Source organism: Drosophila suzukii, chromosome 3, assembly GCF_043229965.1.
Source record: "Drosophila suzukii chromosome 3, CBGP_Dsuzu_IsoJpt1.0, whole genome shotgun sequence".
NCBI lineage: Eukaryota > Metazoa > Arthropoda > Insecta > Diptera > Drosophilidae > Drosophila > Drosophila suzukii.
In genome coordinates, this window is record NC_092082.1 from 17,474,080 (window position 1) to 17,492,963 (window position 18,884).

The window sequence follows — 18,884 nt, forward strand, 5'->3', positions numbered from 1 at the left end:
TTTTCAGGTGCCCAACCGAATTCTTCGGCGAACGTTGCGAGAACAGTATGCCCGACAGTAGGTACAGCAATAGTAATCCTCCCGAACCATGCAAAAATTATCATGGAGGTTATTACTGCTAAAATAGGCACTTCTATAGCATCGATTGTTTTACGTCGAGTCAAACGCGAGTTATGCACAAAACCGAAACCGAATCAAATCAAGCAAACCGAACTCAGTGCCCATACCAAAATAATGAATAACATAACATACAATAAAGTAAAGTAAAATAAAATAACACAACAGTACTACAAACTAAAATAGAGCAAAGCAAAAACAACGAAATTCCCATTGCTATCCTTCCACATGAAAACTTTCTGCAGTACAGCTGAAAACAGAGAAAGTGAAATAAACCAAATATAGTTGATAAATGATAAAGCGACACAGCCACACCCAATCACATAGACAGAAAGTACAAATACAGTATGCAGAATCGGACCCAAATCTATCCTCCAGAAACCCAATCACACACTCCACACACACACACCACACCCCCTACTATCAGTCACTTTGAAAACGACGAACTAAAAGTTTTATTAGAGAACACATTCCAAAAAGAAACAAAGTAAAGTCTTAATAACGAAAACAAAGAGTAAACAAAATAAATAACTAACCAAGTTGTTCATAATATTTATTATTTTGTAAACTAAAAACCATATTAAGAACAATCATTAAAAACGAGAAAAAATCAAATAAATACGAATAAAAACAAAGGGTGCTATAGAAGGTTTATTTTAAATAGTGTTTAAATAGGAACTTAATTTAATTTCAACTCACTCATCACACAAACCACACACCAACCAAAACCACAAGTAAATGTAAAAAAAACAGCAAAACAAAACAAAATTATCAAGCAACTTGGACGGACGGACAAAAGAACTGGCGGACGGACAACCGGACAACCGGACATTTTACCCACAAAGTACCGAGAAACTTGTCGAATCCTTTGGCTCAGCCCACATTTACTCACCCCCACAACACAACATGAATATCCAGATTTACGATAACAATCAACAGAGGCTCTCTTAAGTTAGATACACGAATATCCACACGCATAAACGATGGCAAGTTCGCCAAAAAAAAACCCACTCACCCACAAAAGGCAATGTACTGACTAAACAATCGAAACGGGAACTGAATTTTGTTTTGTTTTCAATGTAATTTTTTGTAGTTTGCAAATATTAAAAACAAACCACATTCAATAACCCATAATACTTAATGATTTGCAATTAATTTTAGTTACTACTCGTTATTAGAAATTAACCATTGGCTGTAGATTTTGACAAACCAAAAAAAAAACACCGGAAACCCCCAATTCAAATCAAACAAACCAACAACTTCATTCTGCTCCTTGTTTACTTTTATTTGGTGATTGTTTTTTTTTTTGTATTTTTTCTTTGACTAATCTCTTGCGTTTCCGATTTGGGTAACTCTGTTCACTATTACTTCCTTAGTTTGTGCTCGTCTCCTCTTAAAAAAAAATTCCACGGCAAAGAGAGATCTTGTGTGAGCTCGAATGATCCAAAAAAGAAAAACAAACTTATTTCCAAGCTGTTCTTGCTAAAAAAAAACCTTCTCTTCAATATCCTCTGCATGGAATTCTTTCCTTCGAGAGCGCAATTTGATGCTTGTAGTTGCCCCTATTTGTGGAAATGGTTGTTAGCCAGCTTTTAGTTAACAGTAAATGAAGAACTGAAAGATTAATTTTTAATTTTATTTATAATTTAATCTCTTCACAGATATTTTGTTGCAATCTACGGCCAAATACATACCTTAAATAACGACTATTAATGCATAGAATTTTGTTTCATTATTTTTATGATTTTATAAACAAAACGAAAAACAAAAAAAACCGAACTCCCTGCACTCCAAAACGTCGACAATTGTAATTTTTTACGTTTTTAAAAAATTAGAGAATTTGTTGCACCAGCAGACCAAGCCCAAAAACCCATCACCGTTCTCAAAGTTTGCAACTACAAAGAAAACATATCCGAAACCGAAAACATTTCAAAATTCGTACGATTCCCCCAGCCCAGAGTTCCTTCTTCTTCCCGAGCGAAAAGTTCCAGATCCAGACTGACTTTAGCTACGTTTGTTTTTGTGCACGGTGACAGAATATTTTAAATGTATAAATCTGATGTATGAAATCTGAACAGAAATTTAATTTATTTATTGTACGAAAGATCAAATCGAAGATCGAAGTTTGTAGTTCAAAGTTCGAGAGGAAAGCATTACCGATTCGACCCTGACTCTGACACTGTTGCGCTTTTGTTGTTGTATCATAGACAATACTTTTAAAATGAGAACAAAGGTTGACGTAGCCGAGAACTTTGTAATAAATCCTGTAAATAGCTCTCGTTTTAACTAACGATAAGTTTTGTGTACATTTCAACTAAGTTAATGCAAGCCCTTCTTTAACCATAATTTATTGTATTTAATTACACCTAAATTAAACGTAACTCTAGCTTTAAGCTCACACACACACACACACACACAGAAACACCCCACACACACAAACACTATAAAGCTACTTAATTTCGAAATACTATTTTATTTGTCCTCGTTTTTGATTTGCGTAATTTTAACACCGAAATATGTAAAATGGCAAATTAGTTATTTTTTCGCAATGTGTATGTTGACATCAGTTTGTATGGCTAGACGTAAAGGCAAGAAAGTGCGTAGAGATTATTTTTAATTATTTTAAGTGGCAAATTTTTTATATATTTAATTATTGAAAGATTTATACCAAAAATACCATGTAAAGTTTAATTTTAATTTAAAACAAAGCATTAAACAAACAAAAACGAAAAAAAAAACAAAAACAAACAAAACGATGCGTAAGAAAAAAATTTAATTAAAAACTTGCAAATAATTCACATTTTACAAAAATCGATTGCTTTTTGATTTGGTCTGATTTCCTTTTCTTGTTCTTCTGTGGCTTCTTCTTCTTCGTTTATGATTGGTTTTGATTTGACTCAAGGTTTTCCCTATTTTCCATCTGCTTGTGCTGCTATTTTTCCCACACAAACAACAAATCAGAGGGCAGCCACCAAAGCTCTGACGAACCGAGCCAGGTTTTGGATCACATAGATTTACTGGGTCCTCGATTGTTTTGGCTAAATCAAAGTCTCGTTTTGGTCTTTTAACAGGCGGCCCATTCAGCTTACGATGAACCGGAGGGATCTTGTTTAGCCGAACCACGCGGAATCGCCTTTGCGAGGAGAAATGGATCTCATGCTTAGTTTTAGTTTACCCGAGGATGGCCAATAAAATTATGAATTTGTTTGCAACCAAGAGTTTGGGTGTTTTTTAATTATTGGAAAGAAGTTTATGTTTCTTTATAGGTCTACGTGGTAATTCAAACTTGCCGCCACATAACCGATTGCTAGACAGCACTGGTCTGTACTTGTCAGCCCTGGTTACGGTTAAATTTCGATCTGGCAACTCTAGTTTACAGATCTTCTCACTTAAGAGCTGTTCACACAGAGGATGCTTCTGCAACAGCGAACAAGTTCCGCAACCGCTACTTGTTCTTTTAAAGGCGGTACAATGCATTTTTAAACACTTTGTTGAACATTGCCCATATAAAAATGTGTTCTTGTTAAACTTATAAGTAATCTGTTGTTGTTCTACTTCTTTCACTTTACTTTCGCAGTTACAATGCAAAGCGCCAGTGTGAAGCGGGTATTAGCGAGTACATCAAGCACATTTAGCGAGTACACCCTCCACAGTTAGCGAGTTTAACCTGCACACCTAGTAAACAATTTTATAAAGGGGATATTTTGTATAAGTTACTTTGGTCACATTAGTTAACTTGGACTTCAAAAATAGCGGCAATTTCTGAAAATTGTTATTAAAATCATTATAAAAATTCACCATATTCAACATGTCCACGGCTCAGGCAACCAAGAACTGCATCACCCTGAAGGGCTCCGCTCAGATAATTGTGGAATATCTAAGTAAGTAAAGCACCATGCCTTAGAAAGCGTCAGAAGCCCGCCTTCAACCGCGTCTCCTTTGTTTTTTTTGCAAAACAGAGTATGGCATCAACTCTATACTGTTTCAACGCGGAATTTACCCTGCCGAAGACTTTGACAACACGCAACAATATGGACTTACCATCCTGATGTCCAAGGATCCCAAGATCCAGACTTTTTTGCAGAACGTACTCAGCCAAACGGAAGGTAAGGTGATCTCAGGGAAACACTGAACTTTTAAATAACCGCACCTTGAATCCCCCAGAATGGCTCTCCAAGAACATGATCAACAAGATTTCCATGGTCATCACCAATGCTCACACGAAAGAGGTCCTGGAGTGCTGGGACTTTAAGATGCAGGCCGAAATGGGAGACGGTGACACTAGTGATCCCACCAAGCTTACGGCCACCAAGGAGCTAAGTCGCATTCAGAACGAGATTCGGGACGTCATGCGCCAAATATCTGCCACCGTCAGTTATCTTCCACTGCTCGACTGCATCTGCACTTTTGACGTAATGATCCACACCTTGCAAAACACAGAACTACCTGCCAAGTGGGACGAAACCGGAGCCATCATCATCCAGAATTCCCAGGCCGTCCAGCTGCGCTCCTTCTCCACAGGACTCCACAAGGTGGACACCGTGGTCAACTACAAGATGACCTCCTAGCTGCCAATCGCGCCCTATTTAATCGTTTTAAATATTTATTTCATTTCTATATTTACAATAGTGCGTAACGAACGTAACGAATTTGAGAGTTGCATTAAAAGCCAGTTGTGAAAAGCTTACAGTTGCTAAGTAGTTTTGTAGTGCGCAAGGCGTCACCGTTTTTTTCATTTCAAATGCCACCTGGGGGATGAAACAGAGAGAGAAAGGAGCATTGGTTAGTGGGGCGAAACAGACTGGCGCTCGTCTGGGAAAAAGCTACCTATCCTAAACAGTCGTTTAGTCGTCAAGTCTGCATGACAGTCCCAAATCTCTAGTCTGTACCAAAGTATTTCTGCCCGAAGTGGTTGGGGGCCACGGGATGCAGCTCTGAGGTGAGGATCTTCAGCTTGGGAAAGGCGTTCACCACGGTCCGAGCGGCCATGGGAGTGCAAAACAGATTGGACAGGATGATGCAGCTCTCGGGGACTCCATGTTCCCGAAGGACATTCACCGCCTGGAGAACAGTGTTTCCAGTGGACATGATTGGGTACATCAGGAGCACCTGCCTACTGCCAATGTCATCAGGAAAACGGGCATAGACCACTCGAGCTTCGTGGGTATTTGCATCAGACTCTACCAGGATCTTGCCTATGCGAATGGAGCGACAGCAATCCCGTAGACCCTGCTCCATGGCCTCTCCGGATCGTATGATAGACACTCCGCAGTTCCCAGAGCGATACTTTAGGCCCTCGTATATAGCTCCAGTGGGGGTCTCTACGTCGCAGTGAGTGTATGGAAGCTGGTTAAGGGACTCCTCTATGACCAGTCGGATTAGTCGGTCGGCATAGAACTTGAAGTCGCTGCGGGTGGTGTTTCTGGGGAGAGAATTTTATACATTCCCGATGACTGACCCACTTTTAGGAGCCACCTACTTGTCGCGCAGAATGGTCAGAAGCTCTGCCACCTGGGAATTGCACTCGAGGAGCTTGAGGTTGCTCCCATACTCAGCCTCGATCTCCTCCAATGTGGCAGCGGGCACAACTGGCGAGCCGGTACACATAATTGATTTGCTAATAAGTTATTATTACCTATATAAATTAATAAATTAAAAACGTTCTACGTTGGCCTTTGTTGTTCTGTGCAGCGCGTGCCTGGTTGTAAGATCCGATGGCATTGCCATCCGTTGCCCTGCGGTCATTTTTGGAGGTACAAAGCCTGCGCTCATCTGGGCACACTCAGCCATCACTAGATTATTTAAAAAAAATCATCGATGAAACGTCGATGTTAAACAATTTTGTTTGCTATTAAATAAAGGAATAGAATTTAATATTAAATAAAAGCTTTGTATTGCAAAAAAAATTTATTTCACTTTTTTTAACACTTTGCACCCTTTAGATCTTTTGCGCTCCTTTTTCAAAGGTTGAGATTTGTGGTTCTCCTTCGTTTTCCTTTAAATAAGCAAAAGGTTAAAATCCACCGTAGCTTTCTTCCCTCACCACCACCTAACTATCTGACAATAAGTAAATACAGTTTAAAACTGACCTTATTATTATTATATTTTTATTTGCCTTCCTTAGTGATGTGTCAGAAACATCGATAGCCGTCAAGAAACATCGATGTTTCTAGAAATTGTAAAAACATCGATGCATCGATGTTTCCATCGATGTTTCTCCACCTCTAGCCATCACCTCGTGTTTCACTCGCAAACAAAGAAAAAAGTGCATTTAATTACTGATTACTGCATTGCGATTAGGCGTTCGCGAACATTTGCGTTTTTCTGCGGATCAGCGAAATTAAAGGGCGCGCGTGGGCAGGGCATAGATCGCAGTCTGTGTGTGCGAGTGTGTGTGCGTGGTGCGTGCGTCGCAGTGTATGTGTGTATATTTGTATTGCCATTAACTAATAAACAATAACCTTCGGGCCACGAAAGCTACGAAATCTGCTGTCCATCTGAACCAGCCGAAAGAGGAGACCAACAACTAAACTAAAGACTAAAATAAAACGCTTCCGCCCCGAGCGGACCAGCGGCGATCCATAGGTCCACATATCCATATCCACATCCATCCACACGCACACACACAATGGCTGACGTGAGTGATCCCAGCGAGCTCTTCGACTTGGAGCTCCACGACCTGGAGCTGCAGGATGACAAGGCCCGGGACTCCGACGACGACAGGATCGAGCTGGACGACGTAAGACAACCATAATCGCGCATCCATGTTCATTACATCGCTATATATGCATGCACATATGTAAACTGCGCAGCAACAATTTCCCTCTTTGTTTACCTTTTCTGCTTTGTCTGCGAGTTTTCCTTTCGGTCGTCTGGGCATCCCAGTTACACACCCCCTCTTTATATCCAATATTCCCATACCCATTATCCACACACCCTGCAAACTCGGCTTATCTGCTGCGCAAATGTCTGGCGTCATCCATCCAGTCGCAGATTATTCAGCACGTACACTCATTATACGGAAAGTTCCCTACGATCCGAAAACCTCCTTATGAAACCATCGATTGATATTGGCCAATCGAAGCCAGCGGTGTCCTTCAAAATAATCAGCACCAATTACCCGCCACACTCCATAGCTATATGTAATGGCGACCCCCTTTCGTACCGCCCCTGTCCAAACTAAAATGCAACAACTGCAAAGGTGTAGGGGAACGAGAGGGAGCCAGACTGAAAACGATCGTCGGCTCGCTCGCACCCTCGGAAGAGTCTAAACTTCCACTTAGAAAACGAAATTCCTTATCAGCGGACAAAATAAAATTAGAAAATGAGAAAAACCTCACCGAGCTGATAAGGGAGCACAACAAAATGAAGGAAAGAGCAGGCAGGCGATCGAGTGATCGTGCCAAACAGTAATATTTAGGGTGCTCTACGGAACCAGTTGTAACTGCACTTTAGAGCACCAAAGTACACCGAAACAATCTATGGATATATTCTCAAAATCTATTATGTGTATTTTAGATATTGGTTTTCTCAACATGAGATCATTTCACCTTTGTAAGGGGTTTGAGTTATGACTGGATTTGAATGTTTTGTACCCCAAATGATTCGACAACTTTTTACATTATTGTATTACATACAAGAATACTTTATAATTTGTTTCTCTCTTTCTATATTTCTTAGCCTGTCAGGAAAATGAATTGTTATAATATAAAACTTGAAATATTTATTTGTTATTTTTTTTCATTTATTTATTAAGAAACCATTATGTGCTTTTGAAATGTACAAAGTCCAGTCTTGTCTAAAAATACGTAATTGAATCATTAAGAAATCATCTTTGTAGTGTAGTTGTGCCGTCATCTGCTGTTTCTTAAAGGAAATTTAAAGAAAAAGTTAGACGTACTAAGAGGTTCTACAAAATATATTAAGTTTAAGAGTGAGCCATTAAATAGCTTTTCATCCATCTTACTTTTTGCTCTGTGTATAATTGGCTTTTCTAGTGCTTGCAACTCCCCTTTCCTCCCCTTGTAACTTATAAATTACTGTTTTCGGGGGAACCACATATCTGGAGAGACCTTTTTTGAGTGCCCGTTCTTATCACTATTATATCGCCCAGTTTCGACGACCTGTCGAATGTAATTTACGCAAGCGCGCACACCCCTTTGCCTATCTATCGAATTTGTGTGAGCACTATAAATTATGATGGATTTGTTAATTGGAATTCACCGCCAACGCTGACGAGGTGAACCAGTTTTTAATGTGCTACGCGACGAGATGTCGAGATGCCGATTCCGATGCCTATGCCGCCATTCGATTGAACTTTAGTCAAAAATGTTCTATACAAATTTTAGGCATGACGAGAGCGACTTCTTCTGATTCTGCCGCCCCTAACTGTGGCCTTCCCCCGGTTGGAGCAAGCGCATCCGGGGGGCAGAAGATGGATCCGTAGGGGGAGACGAACAGCGCCAGCATCGCCGGCCGATTATTTGGCATTGTTCCGAGTTCTAAATTTAGTTTGTCATTAAAGAAAAGGTGTGTGTGCGTGCGGAAAGTGTATCTCTGTGTAGACGCCCCTCTCTTTCTCTCTGTGTAAATCTAAATACCTCCGTGTGAGTGGGCAGATCGAATGGGGGAGAAATTCACTGGCGTTACAGACTCCAAAGGCGGATATGCTATCCAAGATCCGCTGTCTGTTACGTTGCGATCTTTTCGTTCATTGGAATCTCCCTCGTTTAAAGCATATACTAAAAGTGGGGTTACAACGAATGGGAGAAAAGTTTGCAACATGGAAAGATATTGGGGTCTTAAACTATTTTTCATTCTCCAACATTTACTTTCTTTTAAGAACCAAACAAAAATATACAAATATAAATAAGTATTCTTTCGTTACCTGTAGATAGTTTCATATAAAATACTTGTAAGGTGGATTTCGAACAGATCACTTATGAAAACCAACAGTGATTGTTAGATGTTATACATTAACAAAAAAAAATAAAATATTTGACTCAGCCTTAAACTCTGAATATTTCTATCCCTTCCATAACATTGAATACATAATCTAGAGCATCGAGTCTTCGTTCATGACTGCTGCTGTGTAACTTTCCCTTGTGCTGTTTGGTCTCAAGTTCGCAATAACTATGATTAATTGTTGATTTTTTCGCATGTATTCCGCTGGCAGTTATGCTCGCAAGTAAGCGTCATCTCACTCACACCCCTCTCCTTCTCTTTTTTTCGTTTGCAGGTTGACCTAGAACCGGAATTGAGCAATCTGCACCAAGAGTGAGTAATGCCAGTGCTATGTCGCTACATTGGAGGACGTGACTGTGATTTTCCCAGAATGCGGGGGAGATAGTGGGTAGGATCGGATCCAACTTCCTCTCCAACCAGCTGAGCAGATAAAAACGGATAAAGCCGGGGCAAATGAGCAGCCTAATTGCCAATTATCAGCTCGGACTTGTTTACACACTGGGAACGGCGGCAGTGTTAACATCTGATTGATTTGGTTCGGAACCTGATCCCGGCCAGACGCACTCCACCTGTTCGACTCCGGATTCCGGGCGATGATAAGGGACCAATAGACGGACTAACGGACGGACACAGAAGTGTTTACAACTGCTATTGACTACCAACAAACTGGCCGCCTCTTCAATGAGCCAGCTAGTTCGGTGTGTAAACAAGACTCACGGCAAACACTTGACGGCAATAATGCGAGAGCTGGTTGGAAGTGGAAGTGGATGCGGGAGGGAGGAGTGGACCGCAATGGAGGTGACGATTGGCGCGTGCACGCCATGGGATTTATTTATAGCACGTGGGCTGCTCCTTTCCCACGCTAGACGACACAGACGCAAACACCACCGAACAGAAGACAACAATTAAATCAGTCCCCTAACCCCAATACCCAATTCCCTATTCCCAATTAACAGCACTGAAGGCCAGGAGACCATACAGCTCTGCGAGGAGAATGTTAATCCGGGCAAAATCAAGCTGGGACCCAAGGACTTTGAGCTCAAGAAGGTCCTCGGTAAAGGTGGTTACGGCAAAGTATTTCAGGTAAGCAAATATCCCTCGATACACAGCTTACGGATCACTTATATTATGACTTATGCAGGTGCGCAAGACCGCTGGACGAGATGCCAACAAATATTTTGCCATGAAGGTGCTCAAAAAGGCATCTATTGTGACCAATCAAAAGGACACAGCGCACACTCGCGCCGAGCGCAATATACTCGAGGCAGTCAAGGTGCGATCGGTCGAGGATTATCCCCTTAATCCCCTTTAATCCGCATTTCTTGGTTTTCCCTAGCATCCCTTCATAGTGGAACTGGTCTATGCCTTCCAGACGGACGGAAAATTATACCTTATTCTTGAATATCTGAGCGGCGGCGAGCTGTTTATGCATTTGGAACGCGAGGGCATCTTCTTGGAAGATACAACATGGTAGATATTAGTTTTACTTAGTATATTGAGATAAGTACTAATGATATCACAAACTTTTGCAGCTTCTATCTAAGCGAAATCATTTTGGCTTTGGGCCATCTACACAAACTGGGAATCATATATCGCGATCTGAAGCCCGAGAACATATTACTCGATGCACAGGGACACGTGAAGCTTACCGACTTCGGGCTCTGTAAGGAGCACATACAAGAGGGTATTGTCACCCACACCTTCTGCGGCACAATTGAGTACATGTGCGTGCGCCCGCAAGCGTCTTTTAATTTTTCTCCCCCTGGGACAAGTGAATTTGAAATTAATTTTTGATCGCTTTGCTTGCAGGGCACCTGAAATCTTGACCAGAAGTGGCCATGGCAAAGCAGTCGACTGGTGGTCACTGGGCGCTCTCATGTTCGACATGCTTACAGGAGTCGTAAGTGAACAGCTGAACAGTTTTGGGGGCATCCTTGTATAATTGCTCAATTTGATTAGCCACCCTTCACCGCCGAGAATCGCAAGAAGACCATCGAGACCATTCTGAAAGCCAAGCTCAATCTGCCAGCCTACCTCACACCCGAAGCCAGGGATCTAGTGCGTCGCCTGATGAAGCGTCAGGAGCCTCAGCGACTTGGCAGCGGGCCCGAGGATGCGGCGGCTGTCCAAATACACCCGTTCTTCAAGCACGTCAACTGGGACGATGTGCTTGCCAGACGCCTCGAACCTCCTATAAAACCTCTCTTGGTAAGTCGCACTTAATTCGAGAAAACTTGAAGGAATTTAAACAATAACTTTTTTTAATCCAACAGAGAAGCGAGGATGATGTCTCACAGTTCGATACGAGATTTACAAGACAAATTCCAGTGGACTCACCGGATGATACGACGCTCAGCGAAAGTGCCAATTTAATTTTCCAAGTGAGTTGAGAAAATGAAGGGGTAACAGATATAAAAATGTATTAGTAGATTACGAGTTCGGTCATTCAAATAATCAAGATCAATTAGTTAGGGAAGAACTACATTAACGCTCTCTTCCCAAGCCCACGAAAGTAAAAGTGGACTTTTGTCTCTTTAAAATAATGATGAAGAACTTTCGTACACTTCTGCTTCGTTTTTAATCAATAAGGGATCATTTTTGGGTGGTTTCACAATAAATACTTCACTAAACATTAGTTTAAGCCTAGGCAAGGGACCGTCTTTCGAACTTAGGTATCAACGATAGTCAGCACCGCATTCAAAGTGGGGTTCCTTGAGGGGTATTCCCGTGGGTCCGTCTGTAAACTCACAGAAATTCAGACCAATCCGCCGGAATGGATGGCAATTGCTTTTAGGATTTCCCCATTTGCCTCGATACGTGAGCCAATCAGGAACCAGTGAACGACCTTCAAGAAACATCAGTAAATGGTCAGAGATGAGACACGATAATAATAAGCTTTTCTCACCATAAGATCTAAGGTTCTCGTAGCTTATATCCACATCCTTCCAAGTATTCCACGGCGTTCCAAATCCATTTATGTCATACAAGCGAGCCACCTTGACAAAACGGTGCTTGCCTGGTGCTGTCCACAGACCATGTGAACCCTTGGCGGCAAATAGAACCGGATGGTTCTTGAATGTCGTCACTGTTTTAGGAAAGTTTGGACGCTGCAAGATACCTTTGCGTGTCTCCTGGCGGCGGAACTCGAAGGATCCCGTCAGACGGTTATAGCTGTAGTAGGCGCCCGCATCGTGGGCAGACACGTACATGGCCTGGGGTTCTGCGTCCCCATTGAAATACAGGCTCATGTGCTCCCAGTCGCCCACATGGCTGCCGATATCCTTGCGATTGCCCAGGCAATATCCATACACCGCTGGGAAAGGGATCCTGCCAAGTGGTCCCAGACTTACTGTGCACATGGTCTTACCCTGACTGTAGGGATAGAACATCCAATAGGTTACATGGAAGCCCGGTAGTTTGCCCTTTCCGGGATTTTCCTCCTGTTCCGGAGCCTGGCCAATACTGTTCTCTTCCAAATTGTCATCTGGATCAGTGCCACCGCTAAACTTGACATTATCTGCCAGGTTAGCAATGAAATTGTTCACTGGCACTCCACTTTCCGTCTCCGATTCTGGATCGGATTCCATTTGGGGCTTCTGGGTGGGTTCCAATACCAGTTCCTCGTACTGATTGAGTGGAGTGTACTTGGTGTCAGCCGCCGCCTCTCGTTTAACACGCTGGAATAGTGGAAACAGTCTGGAGGATCTGCGGACCGTATCATTGCGTTCCTCGAGGGGATCAATGGAGACGGGAATGTAAGCAGCTCGTGTACTGATGGGTGGTAGAGTTGGCACTACTGGCATTATGGGTTCCCTCCTGGAAGGACACATGGTGACCACTCCATAGATGGGCACTGGCTTCTCATTGGGATTCCGTCCGTACAGAAAAGATTTGTCGTTCTCCAAAAGCTCCTGGATCTCATTGTTTGTGACTAGATGGGATTTGGTGGAGTACTCCCTGAACGGCATTCCAGGGCGGAAGCTGCTATCCTTGTCCATGGGATGGACATTCTGTAGAAACTCCTCCACGCCCAGCGGCATGAATTTCTCCTCCGGCGCCAGCCAGACGATCGGTGCCCACTGTTTGATCAGGCGCTCGACTGCAATGGATTGGAAAGATGGAAAGGCCCCAGATAGGCTCGGTTAGCACGGCTAGCTTCGTTTTTAATTAGCGCCCCCCGAACCGCTGTAGATTACCCAACTTGCTCGGCCATCGCTCCTCTAGACTAGCTCTGATTTTCGTTTTTCAAATTCAAGTGTAATAAATTTCACTTTCACACTTGAGGCTCGGCCATCAAGTCGACTTGGCTAGGTGCTCCTCCTCACCACGCCGCTTCACTGCCCTTACTGCCAGCCCGAAAAAATCAAGTCGGTAGCGGTAATGTCTGTTATGGCTAATTCGCAAAATTTAACGCCACCCGAGGCGAGCTGACGATTGTTCGTCCGACTACCGCTGTTCCATATAAATACGCACTTGGAGACCCGCCTGATGGGGCGACTCCCCTGCACTAAGCAAGTGCCAAACGATGAAGTCGTTCAACCAAATCGTGACGGAAATTTCTCTTGGTCACACAAAGAAAACATATTAGGAGGGGATGGGTAAATAGTGAAGGAAAGTGGCATTGTGTGCTGCCCTAAATCATAACATAATTGTTCTAAAATTGTAAAGTGCTTTATAAAGCTAAAAAGATAGGAAACGTGGGAAGTCGAGTTCCTAAATAATGTGAATTGATAATTGGGCAATCCAAAGAAATTAAAAATTGTATTTGATTACCCTTTTCCACAGTTGATCCTTATCTGATCATCTAATTGCATAAGAAATTGATATTTTTCATAACAAAATTATACTGTCAAATATGTAGAAAATCCTGATAACCAAAACATGTTATGTTCCTTTACGAAGGCTATCTTATCTGATCGTCCAAATCCATAAGAAATTGGCATTCTCTATAACAAAAGTAAACTATCAAATAGGTTGAAAATCCTGAAGACTACATTTTATAAATGGAACCAATTGTTATATAGTTCGCTAGAATTTCGATAAGTTATTTCCATTGTTTTTTGAAGCTGTCGCTATTTGTTGTTTCGGTTGATGCATACCTACTTCTTTATCTAATGGCGATATATGTGCATATTGCAACATTGTTTGTTGCTGCTGTTGCTGTGGAGGCTGCTGCTCGAAGGAGGCAGCTTCATTGTTTTGAACGTTATGTGTGTTACTGTTGGCGTTGCTGCTGGTGTTGTCGATGAAAGTGGTGGCGACACCATCTGAAGTTGCATTCAAGAGTCTGATGTTGCTGCTGGCAGGCGATGTTGCTGCTGTACTTGCAATATTTGCTGCGTGTGTGCTGTGTGCGCAAAGCAGCGCTGCCAGGCAATGCAGCAACGAAAGTGAATTTATTTTCCACTGCTTGGACATTTTGCGACTTTTGCCTGCTTTGATTTGTATTTATATATTTGTTTTTTTTTTTAGTTATGGTTTGTCTTGGCTAGTGTTTATTTATTGGCTCGCTTGGTTGTTTGGTTTTTGGTTTTTACCCACGATTCACGAACAAAGCGTGGCTTTTGTGCTATCGGCTCGGCCGTGTTGTTATTATTTTTACACAGTTCGAACGTTTGCCAATTTATTACTCAGAGATATTTTACACATTTTTCGTTCATTGTGGCCAGTTAGCGCATTTATGTTTCTTTTATTTGGCTGCTTATGCAATGTAATTTATTTAACCAATTTAACACTTCCGCGCATTGACAGTTTGAGCAGCACAGCAGGTAGTCTCGTTCTTGTCCCAGTTTAATAAACAAAAACAAAAAAACTCAATCGGTTTGAGTGACTTATGCACGTGCACGCATGCGCGATGAGTTTCTCTCGGTTTTCATGTGGTCTCGTTGCCCTTCAACTGGTTTTGGGCCCACCAACTGGTAATCCCGATAGCCCTGAACCACCGATGACAATGCACGCTGGCCCCAGAATCAATGTCAACGCATTATGGTCGGTGAAATGTGGCAATTTCGGGCCAGTCAGTCGGACGGACTGTGACTGGCTTGCAAAAAAAATGCTTATGAGCTTGGGGTCTAGGCCTTTCTCCAGCTTGGATTTTCTACCACGAGGCACGAAAGTTACTCGGAGTCGCCTTGGCTTGGGTTTGTTTTCTTTCTTGATTTGCTTTTTGGCTGAGACCCCGCTTTGCTTGGGTGTCCGAACGCTTTGAGCGTTTCTGTGAGACTGTCGATGAGTGCAGCCAAGTGGCCAAGTCGGTGGATTCGGTAGATTCCATGTTTTGGTTCGCTCGCTCTCTTTCTGCTGAGCTGCATTTTAAGCCAAGTGCGCTCCACCAGCCAGTTGTCGTTATGCCCACCTTCTCTCTTGGCCGTTTTTTTGTTTCATTTGTTTACAAACATCTGAGTTCATTTAGACCAGGTGAGTCGAACGACCCTTGAGCTGCTTTCGTTCGGCGTTTTGGGGCTCACTAAGCTGTGTAAAGTTTGTTTTGCCCATGGCTTTATGGGATTAGTGGGCTAAATGTGAAGTTAAATATTGCCTAATTAAGGTTTTGCAGTCTTTGGGCAGCCGGAAATGTTGTTGTACTTTGCTTGGGGCTTATAAGCAAGTTGGGTAACCAGTCTGAACAAATTCTGATGCCTTTTAGGAAGCACTAAAGTAAAGCAGATGGAACTAATAATTACATTTATTGCTAAGCAGTTGATCAAATAAATTGTTTGTGTTGTTATTAGTAACAAAAGTGTTAGCATTAGAATTTAAATATTCCCCTATAGCCAAACCAGTTTTTCATAACTCTGTGTTAGATTAAGGAAAGTGGTTACCAATACGAACGTCTATCTCGGATTAGCTTTAATATAAATGGGTTAAGACTAAGCAAACTCTGTTAGCAATAGCTTTAAGAGAACTGTTTCTTTCGGTTATCTCATCATAAATTCGCTAATTACTTAATGATGCTTGGCCAATCATCACGTGAGAGGCCAAGCTCAAGGTTTCTAAAACCGTACCGAGAAGCGGATTCATTTCGCACCTGATCGAGGCCCAAACTCGGATGCAATTAGAACTTTATTATGGATAGTTGAAAACTTTCTCATTGCCTCGCCTGCTCGCTCGTCGCACCTCGAATTATTATTATGCCTTAGTGGGTCAGCGCTCGATCGCAGTTCCAATTAACGCGACGGCGCTCTCACGTACATTTCACCTGGTAGCGACAGGTGCCCCCGTCCACTCACCTGCAGCTGCGACCCATGGAACTCCTCCTCTCAATCCGGCGTCATGCATTTGTGTCCAGCCTCTCCGTGTCGCGGGAATTTACACAGATAAACACACGGCAGCCGGCGGCTTTCAATTATTTTATTGCATTTGCCGGTGGATTTCGTCAAGCCAGATATATTTAATTAATGTCTCTCCTCGGCGGGTCTGGAAAATTATGTAAAATGTGTGTTACATGGAGCACAGCTTAGCCAGCCGGCTTGCATAATCCCTGCTCCAACAGGCAGTGGGGGCATTATTAGTATTCAAGACGGGAATCGGATCGAATCGAGCTGGACTACCGACTACTGGTTGCCCGATCCGATTTCAATTGCGCACACACGCGGTCGAGCAAGTGGGTCAGGGATTTGGGGGGATAGAGTCACACTCTAAATGGCAAGCAACTCAAGGTTTTCAATTTGTCGTCTTTTTTTCGCAGGGTTTCACCTACGTAGCGCCCTCGATACTGGAGGACATGCATCGAGCCAACCGGATGCCGGCACGCTCTCCTCGACGTGCCCCTCGTCAGCTGCCGGATAGCAGCTTCCGGCTACAGTTCCCATCGGCCAATGTGGGAGCCAATGCTCCCATGGCCATGCACGGTCATCCACAGCGATCCGGAATGTTTGCTCGAGCCACACCGCCGCATCATATGCAGACATTCGCGCCACGACCCTCGCCGGCGCAGGATGAGATGATGGACGTGCAGCAGGGTCTGCCGATGGTCTAAGGGCTGGAGCGGTCGCTTCCCAACCATCCCATCCCGTCCCATCCCAAAACCACCCCGCTTCCTTCCCAAAAAAAAAACAACAAAAAACAGAAATTGACAGTTACTATTATGACGTATGTGGAGTGTGGACTTGGTTAAGGATTCGGAATGAGCAGGACGATCACCAGGAGGAGATGGCGGAGCAGCAGCAGGAGGAGCACATGACCTTAGTGTGCAAGTTGTTTTTGTTAAAGAGAAGCGCGCACGGATCGTGCTGTTGAATGATTATGATAATGAGAGTGCCGAGGCAGATTATGAAGATGATTGTGCTACGCCAAGGAGAGCGTTCGTTTTTGGATACACCTAGATACTAAAGTTAGAGACATCCACATAAGCATATGCTATAGCAATTACTATGTATACACCTAGAGAGATGGTAGGCGAGATCGCAACCAGGCCCGTTTCCCCCAACCCCAAACTTATCCGTGTTTATGTATAAATATTATACTTACACTTATGTTTTATATAGGCAAAAAGGTAAGGTTTACACAATTTAGTTCAAATGTACACGCAACACTTTAATTTCTTTTTACACTTATTTAACTTCAATCGAAACAGACAGCAGACCATTTATATTACAAAGAAAGTTCTGTATTTGCGAGATAGCTCTATATATAATAATATACAAATGAAGCGTGTGAGTTGGTGGTTCGGAAATTTAGCTTCAGCCACAACTACATTAATCAAGTATAATTACTCTGGCTAGCAATGTTCTTTAAAGCTTATTTTTTTATAGTTGTTTTCCAATTGGTTTTGTCATTTCGAACACCTTCGGTAGGCATGTAGTGACGTTAGTTTATAGGGACAACAGCAGCGTAGCCAACAACACAAACTTAAATGAAATGTAAATTATAAACTAAACTAGAACATTAAAAAATAAACTATAAATTAAAATATATAAAGTAATGTAAAGGTTTCCCAGCTCGATTATAAAAAGTGACCCGACCTTGGGCCTAACTTGCTCGCATAGCCAATTTGTATTCAATAACCACCCCCAGAAGAATTCTCCCTCTTTCATAGTCAGCCCCAAGAATTGGTCTAATTCGATTTCGGTTGCATTTCTGGATTCAAGCTAGTAAAAAGGAACAAAATAATACCGTGTACTGAGAAGCTAAACGCTGCCACAACAATAAACCCAAAAGGGGACATATAAAAATGTATACAATCGATTACGTACTTTGATTATATTCCGTTTCAGTCTGAATCGTATTTTTTTGTATTTGCCTAAGGAATGAGAAAATAGAAAATCTTCACAGAAAATAAAAAGCAAAAATTAAGATGTCAAATATAATCAAAAGGTGCTTTGAATTGTTTAAAAAGACAAGACAACTACAGAAAAAACGGAAATAAAACGGAATAGAAAACATGAAAAACTATTGTGTATAAAGAATATTTATATAAACAAAAAATAAATACCTCAAAAGCAATTATTTTTGTTACAAGCAGCTAAAAAGTGTGCGATGCAAATAAAGAACTTAACGAAATGATAACTACCAACTAAAGTACAGAAAGAAAAACTATTAACAAAATAAATCGAGAAATTAGGAAACAGAATATATAAAAACATATTTTTTTTTTCATTGTACACTTATTTCTTTGTGTTTGGTTTTGTTTACTGCTAAATGTATTTTGTATTTAATTAAACAATCATTTTTTATATATAAGAACAAAAAAGAAAAACCCAAACAAAAACCAAAAATGAAACTGTTTTCATTTGTGGACGGAAATGTCTTATTTTCACTGTTAGTAGACATAACTAAGCGATGTGCTAAAGCCAAGAAATATG

General features: G+C 42.0%; 5 protein-coding genes across 11 annotated transcripts in view; 3 read left to right on the forward strand and 2 right to left on the reverse strand.

The window, feature by feature from the left end:
- Positions 1–3,335, forward strand: part of vn (membrane-bound neuregulin protein vein) — a 34,558-nt gene extending 31,223 nt beyond the window's left edge. Inside the window, exons 5-6 of one of the 5 annotated variants that reach the window (XM_036815066.3) lie at positions 8–61; positions 3,189–3,335. In XM_036815066.3, the coding sequence (XP_036670961.3) occupies positions 8–61; positions 3,189–3,231 (97 nt within the window). In that variant the 3' untranslated portion in view covers positions 3,232–3,335. Of the gene's footprint in view, positions 1–7; positions 2,932–3,188 lie in introns of those variants that run through there. The other 4 variants (XM_036815065.3, XM_036815067.3, XM_036815068.3 and 1 more) reach the window with 4 other exon arrangements.
- Positions 3,336–3,837: 502 nt separating this feature from the next.
- Positions 3,838–4,804, forward strand: mad2 (mitotic arrest deficient 2). The gene is made up of 3 exons (XM_017076556.4): positions 3,838–3,998; positions 4,077–4,223; positions 4,282–4,804. The coding sequence occupies exons 1-3, from the start codon at positions 3,926–3,928 to the stop codon at positions 4,683–4,685; spliced, it is 624 nt and encodes a 207-aa protein (XP_016932045.1). The 5' UTR covers positions 3,838–3,925; the 3' UTR covers positions 4,686–4,804.
- kri (uracil phosphoribosyltransferase krishah) lies at positions 4,703–5,843 on the reverse strand. Of its 2 annotated transcripts, XR_010653979.2 has the most exons (3): positions 5,597–5,843; positions 4,945–5,539; positions 4,703–4,865 (listed from the first exon to the last, which is right to left on the reverse strand). XR_010653979.2 is itself a non-coding variant. In XM_065864513.2 (2 exons), exons 1-2 carry the CDS (start codon positions 5,722–5,724, stop codon positions 4,996–4,998), a joined length of 672 nt encoding a protein of 223 aa, XP_065720585.1. In that variant the 5' UTR covers positions 5,725–5,843; the 3' UTR covers positions 4,909–4,995. The 2 variants fall into 2 exon arrangements, 1 of the variants encoding a protein (XP_065720585.1); XM_065864513.2 differs by lacking the exon at positions 4,703–4,865 and having other exon boundaries at positions 4,909–5,539.
- Positions 5,844–6,328: 485 nt separating this feature from the next.
- S6k (Ribosomal protein S6 kinase) lies at positions 6,329–18,652 on the forward strand. The gene is made up of 10 exons (XM_017076594.4): positions 6,329–6,856; positions 9,356–9,393; positions 10,038–10,164; positions 10,223–10,354; positions 10,418–10,551; positions 10,614–10,805; positions 10,891–10,981; positions 11,041–11,289; positions 11,355–11,462; positions 16,769–18,652. The coding sequence occupies exons 1-10, from the start codon at positions 6,746–6,748 to the stop codon at positions 17,057–17,059; spliced, it is 1,473 nt and encodes a 490-aa protein (XP_016932083.1). The 5' UTR covers positions 6,329–6,745; the 3' UTR covers positions 17,060–18,652.
- LOC108011451 (uncharacterized) lies at positions 11,628–15,320 on the reverse strand. 2 transcript variants are annotated; one of them, XM_036814914.3, is made up of 3 exons: positions 14,181–15,320; positions 11,987–13,180; positions 11,628–11,926 (listed from the first exon to the last, which is right to left on the reverse strand). In XM_036814914.3, exons 1-3 carry the CDS (start codon positions 14,497–14,499, stop codon positions 11,757–11,759), a joined length of 1,683 nt encoding a protein of 560 aa, XP_036670809.3. In that variant the 5' UTR covers positions 14,500–15,320; the 3' UTR covers positions 11,628–11,756. The 2 variants fall into 2 exon arrangements, with proteins under 2 accessions (XP_036670809.3, XP_036670811.3); XM_036814916.3 differs by having other exon boundaries at positions 14,185–14,260.
- Positions 18,653–18,884: the final 232 nt, after the last annotated feature.